At 46.4% G+C, this 18,680-nt stretch overlaps 1 protein-coding gene across 7 annotated transcripts in view; it reads left to right on the plus strand.

Moving 5' to 3' along the window:
- MEF2D (myocyte enhancer factor 2D) overlaps positions 1–18,680 on the plus strand; it is a 135,729-nt gene that overhangs the window by 98,031 nt on the left and 19,018 nt on the right. For 4 of the 7 annotated variants that reach the window (XM_033174146.1, XM_033174147.1, XM_033174150.1 and 1 more), the window contains exons 3-5: positions 688–891; positions 12,080–12,217; positions 16,353–16,563. In XM_033174146.1, the coding sequence (XP_033030037.1) occupies positions 688–891; positions 12,080–12,217; positions 16,353–16,563 (553 nt within the window). Of the gene's footprint in view, positions 1–687; positions 892–12,079; positions 12,218–12,374; positions 12,510–16,352; positions 16,564–18,680 lie in introns of all 7 variants that reach the window. The other 3 variants (XM_033174148.1, XM_033174149.1, XM_033174152.1) reach the window with 1 other exon arrangement.

The following is an 18,680-nucleotide window of genomic DNA, read 5'->3' on the forward strand; positions in this document are numbered from 1 at the left end:
CACACATACCTGATTCCGTTCCCCCATGAAACCAACACGACAGAAATATATATGCTGGTATACTTCACTCCTGCTATTTTCTAGGTCAGGGGGACTGCAAATGGACATTTTCTAGAATCACATGACACTGAAATGAGCACTAAACATGAACTATATTCTGGAAGCGTCTTTTACACTGTGGGAAAGCTCAAATATAATCTGGAAATTACCAGATAGGGAAATGTCAGGGAACTGGAATAAACTGCCGTGTGAATTTCATGTGCCAGTGTGGTGTAGTGGTTAGAGTGTTGGGCTAGGACCTGGAAGACAAGGGTTCAAATTCCCTCTCAGCCATGAAGCTCACCCAAGGGTGACCTTGGGCCAGTAACTGCCTCTCAGCCTCACCTACCACATAGGGTTGTTGGGGGGATTAAATAAGGAGTGGGAAAGCCATGTAGACTTGACCTCCTTGGAGAAAAGGTGGGTATATATAAGATGCAAATAATATTAATAATACATAAATGCAGCCTTGGGCTTGTTTTTGACACCAAAACCAGAAATTTGGCTGAGAGAAATTGTGGCAGTATCTCTATGGCTACCCCTACCCCACCCCAAATAATTTGTGATATCTGCCATTCAATTACGTTGAGTTATCTGTTGCTGTCTCCCGATTTGACCCTCCTTGCTTTCTTGACTTGTTTCCCACAGGTGACATTCACCAAGCGGAAGTTTGGGCTGATGAAGAAGGCCTATGAACTGAGCGTCCTCTGCGACTGCGAGATTGCCCTGATCATCTTCAACCACTCAAACAAGCTGTTCCAGTATGCCAGCACCGACATGGACAAGGTCCTCCTCAAATACACAGAGTATAACGAACCTCACGAGAGCCGGACCAACGCGGATATCATTGAGGTATGAGGTGCTGCCCGCAATGGTCTGTCTTTGGTGTTGACAGCTCAGTGTTCTAGCTTTTGGTGATGTGGTGCCTTCCAGGTGTTTTGGACTGCAAGTCTTATCAGTACTAGCCAGGAAAGCTGGAAGTATGGTGCTGGAGCTGATGGGGGTTGTTGTTCAAAATAGCCATGCTGGCTGGGTGCTGATGGGAGTTGGAATCTAAAATGGCCATGTTGGTAGGGACTGGTGGGAGTAGCAGTTAAAAATAGCCCTGATGACTGGGGCTGATAGCTGTTGGAATCCAAAATGGCCATGCCTGTAAGGACTGGTGGGAGTTGCGTTCCAAAATGGCCCCGTTGGCCGGGGGCTGATGGGAGTTAGGAGTCTAACAACATCTGGAGGGCACCATGCTGGGGAAAGTTTCTCATTAGTAAGATCTCAAAGCAGCTGGCACCACCAAGGCACAAAAGATCAAGACAATATAGGAAACCCCAAATTTACAGGGGGGTTACATTCCAAGGCATCACACACATCGGTGAAATTGTGTACATTCGAAACACCCTCTAAACCACTGGAAATGATTGAAAACCCCTTTAGAAAACCAGCAGCACTTACCAGATGCCAAACACTGCCAAACTCCCACCACCTCCTTACTCAAACTCAAACCTCTCCACAGGCCTCAACCGTTGGTGCAAGGGCTCTTAGAATTGCACTTGCAAAGGCTCCTGGGATTGCTAGGCTCTGTTTTCGTGCCCCTTTCCCACTTTCTGGGCTTTTTAAGGGCCTTTTTGCCATTTTAAAGGGCACTCCTGGGTTTGGCGCGATACGCACATGCACGGTCATGCGTCATTTGGGAGTTGCTTGTATCACATAGCATAATAAACGATTATAGTAATAATATTGTACAGACCATGTTGTTTTATGGATAATATCTGGTTCCTATGGATATAGGAAGGGGAAAGCTGTGGTGTCTCAGACAAATGTTGTAGGCCGAGCACTTGCTTTGTACACAAAAGATCCCAGTTCAATCCCCAGCATCTCCAGGAAGGACTGATAGCAAAACTATACAGTGGTACCTTGCTTTAAGAACAGCTTAGTTTATGAACAACTTGGATTAAGAACGCTGCAAACCCGGAAGTAGGTGTTTTGGTTTGTGAACTTTGCCTTGGGATAAGGACATGTTTCGCTTCCTGTTGAGTGTGTTCCATTTGTAAATTGAGTCCCCCGCTGCTATGGGAAAGCATGCCTTGGTTTAAGGACACTTTGGTTTAAGAACGGACTTCCATAACAGATTAAGTTCGTAAACCAAGGTACCACTGCTCTTGAAACACAAGGGTCTGACTAAGGCCACGTTAACACCATACATTTTAGGCAGTATACTACCAGTTTAAACAGTCATGGCTTCCCCCAATGAATTATGGGAGCTGTAGTTTGTTGAGAGAGCTGAGAGTTGTTAGCAGACCTCTATCGCCCTCATAGAGCTACAATTTCCAGAGTGGTGGAATAGTCTCTCTCTCTTTGTAGAGAAGTCTGGGAATTGTAGCTTTGTGAGGGGAATAGGGGCCTCCTAACAGCTCTTTAATAAATTAAAGCTGCCTATCATAGTATCATAGATCTTTAAAAGTACAGTGTAAATGTGACTCTAAGTACAGGGTGAGTCCTTTAAAAGAGGCCCAGTGGATACAGAGTACACATGTTCCACAGGGCCTCTTGTAAAAGACCCATCCTGTATAAGACAGCTTCCTGTGTCTGGGGCAGAAACATTTCCAGGGTAATTGCGGCAGTAGGCCAGAGGTAAAATGTGAGTCTGAAGTGAGGGCACCCTGCGGCAGTGACTGGCGGGGTCTTAGTCCTCAGCCTCCCAGGTGGCTGCCTGCCTGCCTGCCCCCTTCCTGCTGCTTCTCCCCCTCTTTTTTCTCTTAACGGATCTGCAAGCACAAAAGGTTTCGTTCCTGCCTGCGCTGCGTTCCAGAGAGTGGGACAGAGCTGAGATTGGAGCAGTTGCTTTGTCACCTTTCAATGAAAAACTGTGTGTGGGCAGCTCCCTTTTATGCTTGGCAAGATTTAGACAAATGAACGGTTTGGCTGGGTAATTATTGACATTACAAGTGAGCAGAAATTAAGGCACGCAAAACCTTTAGTCATTCAATTTATCTGCTTGAGACGGCATGGAATAGGACAGCGGTGGAGAGTGTGTATGTGCGGGGGGCGGGGGTAGACATTCCAGGAAGGGTCACCTTTTGGGGGCACTAGGGGCACATTTCTTACCAGGTTTGTGCATATTTTTGCAGTAAATACATTGTTTGTAATATGTGTGTGTGTGTGTGTGTTCCTATATCTATATATTGCATTAACATAGATTTGCAGCAGATGGAATATATGAAGACAAAAAAAATGGACATCAATTCAACATGCTGTTTTTTAACTGAAGTTCTTTTGTCATACTTTGTGAACAATGAGGCCTCCTTCTCTGGCAATTGTCCAGCTGCATGGCTGAGCGTGGTTTTGAACCTGGGTTTCCTCAGCCCTGGTGTCTAACCACTGCACCATACTGCCTATGCCTTTGTCAGTAGGGAGTGTTGCCCCATCCCCTGTAGTTGGCTGGAGTCAGGGCAGATGCCAACTGCTTCAGCAGGGTGGGCCTCTTTAGACCACTGAGTTTGCTGTTCAGTTCCATTGCTGGCCACCTAGGATAGAAGAGATGGGAGGGAGCAAATGATACTTGAATATCCCAGAGCCCAGCCGTTGTGTCTCAGGGTCTGCTTTGCATGGGGAAGATTCCGTGTTTAACCCACAGTGCCTTCAGTTCAAAAGATCTTAGTTGGCTGGGCTCGGCTGGGCAGGGCAAGATCTGAGACGCTCAAAAGCATACATTTTCAGGCTGGATGGACCACAGCTTTGTAGGCCCAGGAGCTAGGAACCCCTTTCAGTCTGAGAAAAGCAGTATGGGAAGTCTTCCGTGAACCACATGGGTGGGACCAGAGGTGAAAGTGGGTGGAGCAATGGATTATTTATTAATTTATGAATTGCCTTTTACATGTCTGCTTCAAGGCAATTTATAGAGAAATTAAAAAATGGTTTTAAAAGTTTTTAAAGCAGTAAAAAAAAACAACAGCAACTTGAAAACAGGTTTTTAAAACAGTTCAAAGTGAATGCCTTTCCACCCAGCTGGAAAAGGTTGTTGAAACAAATAAATACTTTCATTTGCTTCTGGTAAGTACAGATAGTGTGCACCTGCCATAACTCAACAGGAATGCTTTTTCACAGAACAAGGGCAGCTGCACCAAAAGCCCTGCTCCAAGGTGCTGTGTAGTGGACTTCTGAGATTTCGGACGTGACTCCTACCTTGGTACAATAGGCTGCATTCAAGCCATGGAAAAGTTAAGAGGTTTTTGCACACGGATACACCTACCCCTTTCCTTCATTCAAGCAGCTTAGAGGCATTATCACAGCTTATGTGCACATACAAGCCATGCAGAGCATAAGAACATCAGACAAGCCCTGCTGGATCAAGCCAGTGGCCCATCTAGTCCAACATCCAGTTCTCACAGTGGCGAGCCAGATGCTTGTGGAAAACAGTCAGGATCCAGGCGCAACCGGTATTTGGAAGCATTATTCCCTGCGTCTGTGCACCTAAGGAAGGAGTGGGGCAGGGTTGGTGCAGGGACATGGCCTGGTAGAGGACCACATTCAGCCCCCAGGTCTGAGATTCCTGACCTTTGATGTATTCCTTTGCCCGATGGTATTCACTTGGCTTAGTGCACCATACTGAACACATTTGTCTTGGCCCAAAAGTATCACCAGCACTCGGAATGGTATCTCCCTGTCCTCCTCACAGTATGAACTCTCCAAATGCTTTGAGTCCTTGGCACTGGGAGGAACCCTCTGTGGTGTACCATGTGAGGCTGCCTCCAAAGATGTTAACTGAGCACAGGCTTCTGGGCTGTGATATTTCATGCCAATTCTTGCACCCTTGTCTGCTTTGTGAGCCTGACACGTATGTTTATTCTCAGTGAGTCTCACTGGAGTCTGCAGAGCTGGATCCCACACCTTGCACCTTTCATGCAAATGAAGCACACTTGCTTTTATCTTCATCCAATGATGCTGAATGTAGGAAAATTCAGGATAGATAAAAGAAAGCGCTTCTTCAGCTATTGAACTTGTTCCCACCGGAGGTAGTGATGGCCACCAACTTGGATGGATTAGATGGACAAATTTGTGGAGGATTAGGCTACCAGTGGCTACTAGCCATGATGGCTATGCTCTACCTCCAGGGTCAGAAGTGGTAATGCTTCTGAATACCAGTTGCTGGAAGCCACAGGAGGGGAGAGTGTTGTTGTGCTCAGGTCCTGCTTGCAGGTTTCCCCACAGGTATCCGGGTGGCCAGGGAACAGGGTGCTGGACTAGCTCGGACATTGGCTAGATCCAACAGGCTCTTATGTTTCTGTGTTCAGGTTCAAGGAGCCAAAGAATTGTGTTGTTTCCAATAAATGGGAGTCTAAAAAGGAAGGCCTTGCATGGTGTGGCCTCCCAGACCACACTCTACCACACCCCCTCAAGAGGATACTCAGTGCTGGTTCTGCGGGACCTTGCCTGCTCCCCAAGGTCCTTGGTTGTGTGTGTCTCTGTGTTGGGTTCATCCTCTGAGGATTCCATCTCCCGTGCTGGGTCAGGGCTAGGCCTGCCATGAGCAGGCCTCTAGTTCTGTGGTTCTCTTCCCAAAAATACCTGACCTACTTTGTCTCCTGTGATGGTTTTGCCCTTCGCTTCTTATACGGTTCCCTATTGCAACCTCCATTGCTGTTTGTCAGCCAAAGGAGGCTCTCGTCTGCCTCACACGCGAGAGGTTGCAGCTGTCGTGCTGTTACACGTAGCTAATTCTCGGGGCTTTGCTCTTGCCTATTATTTTTCTGTTCTGAGATGTAGGGCCAGTGGAAGTAGGAGGAGAGGGAAGTCCACTGACAATTAGGGCTTCTGCTCTTCACACAAAGTGCTAAGCAAATGGAAGACCGGTTTAAAAATAAAATAAAACAAATGCCCTGTCCGGAACACAGGAGATGATTGTCCTATTTCAACTTTTGGTAAAATGAGAGCTTTGGCTGTTGAAATACAGGTGGGTGTGCGCTTAGGATATTCTAGAGCCACTGTAATTGTTAACAGTAGCCCTCCCCAGCCTAGTGTAGTTCAGATGTTTTGGACTACAACTCCCATCAGCCCCAGCCAGTGCTGCCATGGAGTTTGAATCCAAAATGGTTATGCTTTCTAGGGCTGATAGGAGTTGATTTGCTTGTATATTGGGTTTCTTTCAATCATTAGACAAATATTACAATTACAAAACAAGAAAAGTGTAAAAACAAAGTATTGTTGTTATTGTTATTATTATTATTATTTCAATGTATACTCACCTTTCCTCCTCAGGGAGGCAATGTAAATTAATACAAACCTATAAAACCAGTTAAGAATAGTTCCAATACAGCTGCAGCCTTGGATGAAGACCTCCCCTGAAAAGCCTTTTCGAAGGTCTTCATCAAGCACTGAAAAGATAACAGAGGAATTGCAAAGGGTCAGTGCCACCATTCTAAAAACCCAAATTGTACTTCAAACCATCTGGAGGGCACCAGGTGGAGGGAAGCTGGTTTAGGTGATTGTTTCTTGGGTTTCTTTTTTACACGGCTAATTATCTCAAGACTTAATGAGTCCTTTCCTGGCTTCAGCTTCTAATTTGATTACACCAGTGCTTCTTGACCTTTTCTAAGATTGCATCTCCTTCCTGCACTTCAGAGACCTTTCACAGCCCCTTGAGAGGCTGGGGGCCTCCTTGGCTATACCCACTTGACTCTTCTACCCTTGTGCCACCTCTGAATCCACTATCTGGACATTAAAGGCAAGACTATCTAATGATGACTTGCCCAAAGTGCCTACAGGAACCCTTTCTACAACCCTGTAAGGGGAGCACAACAAAGTTCCAGTCTAGTCCAGCACCCTCTCTCTCAGAGAGTCAGACAGAGGATGCTGGGGTTCTCCCAAAAGCAGGGTGTTATGGCCATCCCTTGTGGCTTGTTCCCCAGCACTTGGTATTCAGTGGTAGATCGCAATGGGACGTGGAAGTTAGCTATCACGAATAATTATGTCAGCTTATATAACCCCTTTCCCACAAAGACCCAATGTTCTGCTGCTGGGTCAGACCATCTAGGCCAGCAAACCCTTTGCCAAAGTGGCTGGCAGATACCTCTTCCGGGAAGCCCACACACAGGGCAAGAAAACAACCCTCCACCGCATTATTCCCCCACTCCACATCCCTCTGTCATCATCCCCTTATCACAGATGAGGATCGTGGCTGAGAGATTTATTTAATCCATTTATATCCTACTTCTCCACAAGATTTGAGATGGTTTGTTTAAGGTCACCCAGTGGATTCATGGCTGAGGGGATTTGACTTCAGCAAAGGCCTGGCGACAGCAGTAGCCCAGGTCAGGCCCTGGCCGAAGGCCCCAGTGGCTCAGAAGGGGCTCCTTAGTGGCTTGGACTGGCTGTGCCGCCACGTCCCACCCTCCTCTCTGGGTGCCCCGGACGGCTGTTTTAGCCACATACTGAAGGTACCTGGTGGTGTCATAGGGTGAAACGAGTCGATCCCTCGCCCCTGCAGTGTGGTGTGAATCCAGACTTGGGGTGCCAAATCAGTTGCGAGTGCTCAAAGAGCCTCACCATGCAAGCGCTAGAACATTCTACAGCCCATGTTTGCCTACTAGTTGTTTCCAGCCTGAGGGCCACGTTTCCTCATGAGCAATCTCTTAGAGGCTGCATAGAAGTGCTTGGCATGGCTAAAAGTAGATGGAGCCACAAATGTTGCCTTTGTAAAGTAGGTAACACTTAAGCCACACACAACTCAGAGAATCTTGCATACTCCTCTATCCACCCAGGCACGTTCAGAGGCAACTTCGCAGTGTAAGGACACACCCCAGCCTGGCAAAAAGCACTTAAGGAAAGAGTCGAACAGCATCAGGTTAGGGGTGTAGCTGGGGAAGAGGCTTGACCTCGGGGAGACTCCCAAGGGCCACATAAAGATGCCTGGGATGCACCACATTTGGCCCATAGACCTGAAAGTTCACCAACCATGGTCTAGAGCAGGGTTTCCCAAACTTGGTCTGTTTTTGGACTACAATTCCCATCATCGCTGATTGCTGGTTCTGCTAGTTGGGAATGATGGGAGTTGTAGTCCAAAAACAGCTGGAGACCCCCAAGTTTGGGGAATCCCTGTTTAGAGTGATCCTCATTTCACTTCCTCTCTGTAAGGGAGGATTGACGGAAAGGTAAGAGATTTGCTAGCTCATGGCTGGGCAGGGATTTGCATTTGGGCCTTCTCCATGCACTGCACTAGCTATGTAGAGATGGAATAGGTTCAGAAGAGGGCAACCAGAATGATCAAAGGGATGGAGCGACTCCCCTATGAGAAAAGGTTGTAGCGTTTGGGACATTTTAGTTTAGAGAAAAGGTGACGTAGAGGCGACATGGTTGGCGCTTATAAAATGATGCCTGGCATGGAGAAAACTTATGGACATCCAATAAAGCTGAATGTTGGGAAATCCTGAACAGAGAAAAGAAAGTACTTTTTCACACAGCACGTTGTTAAACTGTGGAACTCCCTGGCACAGGAGGCAGCGATGGCCACCAACTAGGATGGCTTTAAAAGAGGAATGGGCAAAGTTTTGGAGGCTAAGGCTACCAATGGCTACTAGCCACAATGCTTATGATCTGCTTTTACAATCAGAGGCAGTAATACTTCTGAATACTAGTTGCTGGATGCACAAGAGAGGAGAGAGTTCTTCTACTCGGGTCCTGCTCACAAGTTTGGCCGCTGTGGGAACAGAATGCTGGACTAGATGGGCCATTGACCTAACCCAGCAGGATTCTTCTGGTGTCTGTATGGTCTTATATCTGTTGCTGCTTTAACAAAAGCCCCTGAGCCCCCAAAATTCCCATGTGGTGAGATCTAGGAAACGGCAGGCTTCCCCTTCTTTTGCATTGTTTTTGCTTGTGTTGACACTCTGCTCAGGTTACTGACATAAAAGTACTTTGCGTCTTTCTGTAGCAGAGCATGTTGCTTGTAGTGGCTGCCAGCTGGAACGGGCTGGATCGGCCCGGCCTGAGCTCCCTCCTTCCGACTCCAAGCCAGCTGCTCAGAGACCCGGCTGGTGGCAGCCCCCATTAGCAGGGCCTAAGGAATCTGCAGCCTGCGTTGCACATGGCTGAGCCGTTATCTGCTGCCCCAGGCTGAGCTACCAAACACTGTTGGCCCCTGTGCCCAGAGAAAGAAAGACAGCTGCGGAAGTTGGACGGTTGTTAACTGGCTCTCATACAGTCCTCTGTGGTGCTTTGCAAAGTAACAGGACCAATTTAAAACATTGAAGGGGGGGAAATTATTCTGATGAGGAGCCTGCAATCTGAATTTCTGTGCTGAAGATTCATAAGAACATAAGAAGAGTCTGCTGGATTAGGCCAATGGACCCATCCAATCCAGCCTCCTGTTCTCACAGTGGCTGACCAGATAACTGTGGGAAACCCGCAAGCAGGACCAGGTTGGACTGAAGGGCAAAGACCTTCATATGTGGGTATGAACCCGGAGTCTGAGCTCTGCTCAAGAGCAAGCAATCCTTGCGGGTAGCAGCTTTGGTTGGGGTGTGGTCTCTGGTAGGTCTTCCTTTTCAGACTCCCAGTTGCTGGAAATAGCACAAGTCTCTGGCTTTTTGAACCTGAACATAAAAATATAAGAAGAAGAGCCTGTTGGATCAGGCCAGTGGCCCATCTAGTCAAATGTCCTGTTCTCACTGAAGCCAACCAAATGCCCGTGGGGAAACTTGCAAGCAGAATCCGAACACAAGAGTCCTCCCCCCCCCCCCGTGGCTTCCAGCAACTGATATTCAGAAGCATTGCTGCCTCCGACCGTGGAGGCAGAGCAGTGGCTAGTAGTCACTGGTAGCCTTATACTCCATGAAGTTTTTTAATCCTCTATTTAAAAAAACATCCAAGTTGGTGGGCATCAGTGTCTCCGAGAGTGAGGTCCACTGTCTTAACCATGTGTTATGCCGTGTGAAGAAGTCCCTTCTCTTATCTGTTCTTTATCCGTGCATCATTTTATAAACTTCTGTAAACCCATTGCTTTCCACGTCTCTTCTCAAAGTATTAGGACCATTCTGCAGTATACATTTAAAGCTGTAAACAGTCATGGCTTCCCCCAAAAGATCCAGGGAGCTGTGGTTTGTATAGGGTGCTGAGAGTTGTTAGGAGCCCCCGATTCTCTTCACAGAGCTACAAGTCCCAAGAGTTCTCTGGGGAGAGGAACTGAATATTGAACCACTCTGAGGACTAGAGCTCTATGAGGGCTCTATCTCCTTTGAAATCAATGGGTTCTGTGCATGGAGAAGAGCCATCATGCCCATTCATTTCAACAAGCCTTGAAATTTCCTGCTGAGACGAAAGCAGTCAGGGTTCTCATTTCTAAAAATGATTCCTAGCCCCATTTCTGAAACTGCTGAGAGAAGGAGGAAATAGGGATAGGGATTGATTAATAACATTCATTAATTTCAGTGGGTCCACTCTGAGGATGACTAATGTTGGATATAACCCATTATTTCCAAATCTTCAGATATACAGATATATTAGCATATGCAGTTTTCATGCATTTCTTTTTCTTTGGTGAGGTGCAAGTGGCTGGCCTGGCCACAGAGACTGCTGACTTGGGTTTTGAGCTAAAATGGTTACCGTAGTTAGGAAAGTCAGGACCGGGGAAGAACTTTTCATTTTCTCTTTTACTCATGCCCCTTTCAGTTTCTTATTGGCATGGAAAGAGCCCAAGACTTCCAGGAAACATTGCAGCGTTGACTTTTTAAAAGAAATTGGCAAGTGATGATCCCATAATATGGGCTAATTGCTTCTGGTATTTTGAAAATACAATGATTAAGTGTGGCTGAGGAAAGCAATCTTCAAATTGGCTGCCACGCGTGGAACCAAAACTTCTTAGACAGGGTATTTGATGGAGGTTTTCTGCCCCACCTCCCCAAGCCTGGTCTTAATGATGCAGATCCAGCGTGCATACGAAATGTATAATTGCTGCTCTTCATAGTGGTAGGTGACCCTTGAGAGAGAAAAGTGCAATCCTCTCTCACAGTTCATTAGTACTTGAGTAATTCTGGAAATCTAAGATCACTGCAAATCCCCACTATCAGCGTCTTAAGTCTCCAGTTAATTCCACCTCTGGAGATTTATGGTCCCTGGTTCAAACTAGCTCTGCTATTAGCTGCTTAGGAAGCCAGTGGTGACCTCAGAGCTAGAATCGCTGTAGTTTGGGGTTGCAAAACATCTGAAGCGGCTCAGTTTGGCTCTCCTCACTCCAAACCCTGTTGTAGGATGTTAACAAACCATGGCTCAGCAAACTGGAATAAAATATGGCGTTGTGAAGGGAATTTGCAAACAGTGGCTTTATGTGAACCCTAGTTTGGCACCACATGTGAACTGACAAACCAGAGTTACTGTTGTCACACTTTCCCTCCAGGGTTGCTGCACCTAAATATGAGAGTGTCAAGTAGATGGGAAATGAAAGAAGACAAGCCCTGGTACCTGTTTTGACTGTTGTTTGTTTGGAAATTCAGCCTGTGACCCGGAGTTCTAAAACCTGTAGTTACTACAAGCCATGGTCAAGGTGGCATCTGAACTGATCCATTTACATGGTGGCTTCCACTCCTTCCTGCCATCAACATACTTGGCCAATCATAACAGCAGGACTTGTCATCATAGCAACCATCCTAGCCTGGTTCACACATAACGCTAAGCCTTGGTTTCTTAAACTATGGTTTATTTGATCATCTGAACCCTGTCTAACAGCTTAACTAGGGTTTATTTACTGCTCGCAAACTACAATCTGAAGCCATTGCTCATTTTGGCCTTACAAACCTTTGTCTTATTTGAACTGTGGCTTGGTGTTACACGAGAACTCAGCAGCCTTCCTTTACTGTGGTTTATTTTGCAAGAAAACAAACTGATTGTTGGAGAAATGAGCCATGGTTTATTTGATCACCCGTTGGACAGCTTGAGGTTGCTTATTAAACAAACCATGGTTTAGTGGTCTGTGAGAACCAGACCACTATCTCTTCATCACTCTCCACCTCTGGTTTTATCTCTGGGCCTAAACTTCTCCTGGTTGTGCTTTCAGACATTAAGAAAGAAAGGTTTTAATGGTTGCGACAGTCCAGAACCCGACGGGGAAGACTCCATTGACCAGAGCCCTCTGATGGAAGACAAATACCGTAAAGCCAGTGAGGATCTTGACATCCTGTTCAAGCGCTACGGTGTAAGTAGCTCGCCACCCCAGGCAAAAAATTCTTCATTGTCTCTTTTTTTTTCTTTTTTTGTTCGTTCGTTTGTTGGATTTATCCCTCCCCTCCCAACCCAAACTACCTTCTCCCCCCACCCTCCACCCCACCCCACCCCACCCGGCCACATAACAGGCGCTGAACAAGAAGCATAGAGAGTGTGAGAGCCCTGACGGGGACGACGTGTTTACGTTGACGCCTCAGACGGAAGAGAAATATAAAAAGATTGATGAGGAGTTTGATAAAATGATGCAGACTTACAGGCTCACAGTGAGTAACAGCTGGTGGCCTGCCAACGCCTCCCCCTGCCACCCGCCCCATGGATAGGGCTGCCAACCTGCCCGATATTTCTTAATAATACGAATAACAGTCCTGTTGAAGTGGCCTAAGCGCTGGTCAAGCCACTTGTCCTGGATGCTGATGGCCTAGCCTGGATTTCTTACTCGGTTTTAGAACACAAGGAAGCAAACCAAGGAAGATGGGGGTTAGGAGAATTTCCCTTCTTTATATAGTTAACAAAAGAAAGCAATCTTGCAGAAGCAGCAAAAAAAGAGATGGCACCCTTCCAGGGAAATGGTTCTGCACAGTTTCAGAGGCATGCTGTCCTGCGATTCAAATGCTGGGGGGAAAAACCCTGCTTCCCTTTCTTAATGGTGAGGCACTCTGCACATGCTCACAGGTACCAGGACCATAAGCTGGTGTAGTTATGGCATGTGTGTATGTATGTATATATTAGCCAGTTCCCTTCATGAAGGAATTGCACTCAGAACATGCCCAGATGCCAGGATTTTTTTGTTTGTTAAGCAAAAGTTGGCTGCCCTAACCCATGAGAGGGGGAAAAAAGGAATCTTGCATGGTTTGGCTTTCACAGAGCCTCAGCTAATTTGCACCCCTAAAGCAAAGGAGATGGTTAGGAGAGAGTCCCTCTGACATCCAGAAGGCAAAGTGTACCTGGTTGCTAAGGTACCGGACAGCGAGGGATGCTTAGTTACGCCGAGGCCTTGCTAGGCAGCACTATGAGTCTGTTTGCAAATGGGCTCTTGGAAAATACTTCTGAAGGACAGGCCTTAGTATAAACCTCTGAAATACAAACCTCTCTCCCACCCCTTCAGCATAGGAGTGGGATGAGGATGTTTATTTTATTTTAAACATTTCTGTTTATCTGTCCCCCCCCCCTTCCACTAGAGCAGCCTTCCTCAAGCTGGTGCTCTGCAAATGCCTTGGACTCCAGCTCCCAGCAGCCCTGGCCATTAACCATGCTGGCTGGGGCTGAGGGAAACTGTAGTCCAAAATGGCTGTGCCGGCAGGAGATGTAGTCTTAACAACATCTGGAGGGCACCAGGTTGGGGAAAGGATCTCATTAACAGGATTTCAAAGCAGCTAGCACCAGTGAGGCACAAAGGATCAAGACAATATCAAATAGTGTGATGAACTATTATAGGGAAAAGCTGAAGCTTTGTTTGCTTCCTGCACCAACAGCAGACTAGCTACTAGATTTTAAACTGGTCCAGTGCCAATAGCTGGACAGTGCTAGCATCTATGAAAGGTGCACAGAAGATTTATTAATCTATTAATCTTACTGTTTGAGGTTTGATGGCTCCATTCTTCAGGGGAGGCGGTGGAGAAGATAATCCTAATACAATCCTTACCTCAGAAGTGTCATACGAAGCTACCAACACACACATGTCAAATAATCACTCTGTAAAAAGCAAGAACAGAGCACCAATAATGATTCAGTCCCAACAAGGCAGCATTTTTTAAAAAGGAAAGGAAGAGGGTGCAATCCGTGTGATGTTAAATCCACACGCTTCAGACCCTTTGGGTTCAGCATGTGCTTCTCATGAGAACTAACCCCGAATCCTTGGCCAAACTAACCTGTAACCCAAGAACAGCTCCTGCATTCTCAGGATTTTAATTTGCCTTGTTGGTGTGGCTAAATTTGTACCTGGCTGACTAAATAAATCCCCAAGCACTTCTGAGAGATGGACCAGGCCCTGCCCTGCCCCGCCCAGGTCTGGGACTTTCTTGAGCAAGTCAAATGTGGCTTCTGAGCAGTTCCGGAAAGACTTGGGGGATTCTCTGGTTGCCGTTCCATAAGAGAGCGATCTCTCGACTAGAACACATTAAGCTGCCTAATGCAGGGTGAGACCTTTGGTCCATCCAAGCAAGGCACTGTTTATTACAACCTTCACCACAGTGGCACCCTTCCAGATGTTTTGGACTACAGCTGTGCTGGCTGGGGCTTATGGGTGTTGTAGTACACCAACATCTGGATGTAACCAGGGTGGCTAAAGTCTGGTCTTCTCTACTGGCAGGACCTCTCCAAGGTCTTTCCCCCACTTTGCTACCTGAGATAATTTTTTTAATACTTTGCTGATGAGTTATGGCCTTAACCCAGAGACTCGTGTCTGAAATTTCCTGGAACTCCTTGCCCGCTAAGCCAAGAGTTGTGATCTCGAGGTAATGATACCAAAACAGTTGCTTCTGAATCCTCATTGTTCGGCACACTTTTCTGACATTGTGCTCTGAAATAAGACCCTCCTTCCCTTTCTCTCATTTTCCCTTTTCCTCAACTTCTGTAGTATCTGGCTAAGATACAAATAGGCAGGCAATCTTTTTCACCCCAAGGGCCACATCCCGTCATGGGCAACCTTTTGGGGGCCGTATACCAGTGGTGGGCATGGGCAGAAGCAAAAAGTGTGTGGGCCAGAGGCAAAAGATGGGCCGTCTGGTGGATGCAACTCTCATCTTTCCATAGTAGGCTATAGTCATGCAAAAGTCAGAGGTTTCCACACAGACCAATTTCTCCATCCTCTGTCCAAGCCAGGAAGACACATTATCACAGTTCAGGGACATACTTCGGCAAGGGGAAGAGACTGTGTGTCCTGGGGAGAGTCTCGTGAGCCCAGTGGGGATGCCTGGAGTACCGCCATCATCCCATAAGGCTGATGTCCCCCCACCCCTGATCTAGGAATCCCATTCCTGGTCCTTTCAATGACACTAAGTATCTTTTCAATTCCCCTGTGGACAAGTGGGGAAAGGGGCAGGCAAGAATTGAGCACATTGGTTTCAGTGCACCCTGCCCTCAAGTGGCAATCTGATGTTGTGGGGAGATCTGGGAGCTTGTGTTTGAGTCCTGCTTGTGAGTTTCGCTGTGAGAACAGGATGCTGGACTAGATGGGCCATTGGCTGATCCAGCAGGCTCTTCTTGCGTTATGTTCCTTCAGGCAACACATTTTGGTTACCATCTTTGTCGGGGGCACTGCAGAACCCGGCCCCACCCCATATTTTTTACATGTGCTATTACACGATATGGGGAATCCATTTGAAGCTGCACCCATCAAAACATTGCTGAGTTTCATGGTTGCCCTCAGTGAAGATTGTAATCAAAACATGTCAGGTAAACAAACGATAATACACTATAACATACAGCAAAAGGGCAACATTTACACCATACATTTAAAGCACCATGAAACGTGTCTTCCCTCAAAGAATTCTGAGCACTGCAGTTTGTTAAGAGTGCGTTGTTAGGGGACTGCACTTCTCCTCCCAGAACTACAATTCCCAGGGTTGGTTTAACAATCAATCCCTCTTAAGAGAGCCAGTGTGGTGTGGTGGTTAGAGTGTTTGACTAAGGACCTGGCAGATCAATCAATCCCTCTTCATAGGGAACTCTGGGAATTGTCGTTCTGTGAAGCAAATTAGGGTCTCCAATAACTTTCAGGACCCTTAACAAACTACAACTCCCAGAATTTTTTGGGGGAAGCCATTACGTTTTAAAGTGTTGTCGTGGTGCTTTAAATGTATGGTGTGAATGTGACCCCAACTGCTTTGGACTACATCTCCCATCAGGCCTGGGTGGGGCCGATGGGAGATGTCATCCATTACCTCTGGCAGGCATCCGGTTGGTGAAGCCTGCCTTTGGAGGTTCTCTGTTCTTGTTCCTGGGACAGTCCAGGGATAGTGGCTGATAACAGAAAGCATCCAGCTGGAAGCCTTGGCTCCAATATGCACTTGTGGTCTTGTGAATGCTGCTTGCCAAACCTAACACCAAAACCCCTTCCTATCAGCTTCCAATTTTAAACATGCTTCTCTCTCTATCTCTCTCCTCAGTCTGCAGTTCCGGCTCCAAATTTTGCCATGCCTGTTACGGTTCCAGTGACCAACCAGAACACGCTGCAGTTCAGCAACCCAGGAGGCACCTTAGTGACCCAGTCCCTCGTGACCTCCTCCTTGACTGACCCGCGCCTCCTCTCACCACAGCAACCGAGCCTCCAGCGAAACACAGTCTCTCCGGGCCTCCCGCAGAGGCCAGCCAGCGCAGGTTTGCTCTTTATTTATTTAGTTTTATTTACAAAATTTCTGCACCTTGAACTCTTTGGCGGCGGCGGCAAGCAGGGAGGGGGGGATATCATGGTGGTGAACATCAATTGGTGGTGAACATCAATTAAATTGCATTCATAAAACAAGTCCAAGATATTTCACAAATCATTATTGGCTGGGGAGACCCAGCCAGATGGGCGGGGTACAAATAATAAATTATTATTATTATAAATTATTGTTATTATTATTTATTGAATTTATAGCCTGCCCTTCCTCCTCAAGAAACCCAGACAGCAAAGAAGATGGACCATTTAAAACAAAAACAAAGCAAACAGTTTAAAACAGATAAAAACATTCTAAAAGCAGTTATATTTAAGAACATAGAAAATCAATTACCATTAGATCAACTTAAGACATCAACATTGTATGTGACAACTGAGATGTGTGTTTTCTGGTCCTGCACTCAACTCGTGAATATACTATGTTTTAGTTGTTTTTAAATCTGAATTTTAAATTGTTGTATCTCACCCTGGGACCTCTTGGTGAATTATTATTATTATTATTATTATTATTATTATTATTGTCAGGGAACTTTCCCCGGCGCAGCGCAAGGTGGTGGAAGGGCTCTCGAGATGCTACAGAGAGCCCCAGTCCCACCTGACCAGCAGCACCTCCTCGGGCAGCAGTGGAAGCAGCGAGTCTTCCAGTGGGGAGGGGCAAGCATTTCAGGGTATGGATGGAAGAGGTTCTGAGGATGCTGGAGAGACCCTGCACTCCCCTCGCTCAAGGGGCGATGAGGGAGACACGCAGCTTCCGGCACCCCAAAGGCGTCGAGGGGTGAAATGAAAGGATGGGAGGCGGGGTTTCCATATACCGAAGCACTTTTGTTGGGGTCAGAACCGGAAGGTGCCATTCCCAGATTCTGACGACGTTTGATACAGACGTGAACTTATTAGCTCTGCACTGTATATAGTTTGCACAATAAAACTCTTAAAGGAAACTTGGAGTTTTGCCTGCTTACTCATGAGCAACTAACCAAGGATATTATTATTATTATTATTATTATTATTATTATTATTATTATTATGAAATTCACCAAGAGGTCCCAGGGCAGTTTACAACCTTTTAAAATTCAGAATTTAAAACAGTTAAAACATATTATATAATATTTCAATTATTATTTTTCAGCATTTTATTAATGTTGTTGGGTCAACATGTTTTGTGTTTTAATTTGATACTTCTTCCATATATATCTGTGACCATAGTAAATGACCAAAAAGATTATCTGTATCTGGTTTCACAAACGGATGAGTACATCAGAAGAGCCTGGCTGCTGGATCAGACAAAACGACTCCCTAGTCCAGCATCCTGTTTCTCATACGTAGGACATGAGAACAATGTCCCTCTCCTGCTCGTGATTCCTAGCAACTGTATTCTGTGACATGGGTACCGAAAGGTTTATAAAATTATGCCTGGCATGTAGAAAGTGTCTAGAGAAAAGTTCTTCCCCCTCTCTCGTAACACTGGAACTTCCAATGAAGCTGAATGCTGGAAGATTCAGGACAAGGAAGTCTTTTTTTTCACGCAGCGCATAGGGAACCAGGCAGAGGGCCTTCTCGGTAGTGGTGTCTACCATGTGGATTGCCTTCCCATCAGATGTCTAGGAGATAAATAACTATACAGCTGTTAGAAGACACCTGAAGGCAGCCCTGTATAGGGAAGTTTTTAGTGTTTGATTTTAAAAATTGTTTTTATATCTGTTGGAAGCCACCCAAAGTGGCTGGGGCAACCCAGTCAGATGGGAAGGGTACAAATACAGTAGAACCTTGACTTAACACCGCCCCTACTCGCGAACAATCCAACTCGCAAATGCAGCAAACCCGGAAGTAAATACCGGGTTTGCCGCAATTCGCACACACAGAGAAGCGGCTTCTGCCGACTGCACATGCGCAGAACGGCACTGCCACCGAATGCGCACACGCAGAACAGCACTTCTCCCAGCGACCTGAATCAACTCACAAACTGACCTCCGGAATGGATTCTGTACATGAGTAGAGGTTCCACTCTAAGGTGGTGGTGGTGGTTGTTAAACTATGGAACTCACTCTCACAGGATGCA

This window comes from Lacerta agilis, chromosome 17 (genome assembly GCF_009819535.1).
Source record: "Lacerta agilis isolate rLacAgi1 chromosome 17, rLacAgi1.pri, whole genome shotgun sequence".
NCBI lineage: Eukaryota > Metazoa > Chordata > Lepidosauria > Squamata > Lacertidae > Lacerta > Lacerta agilis.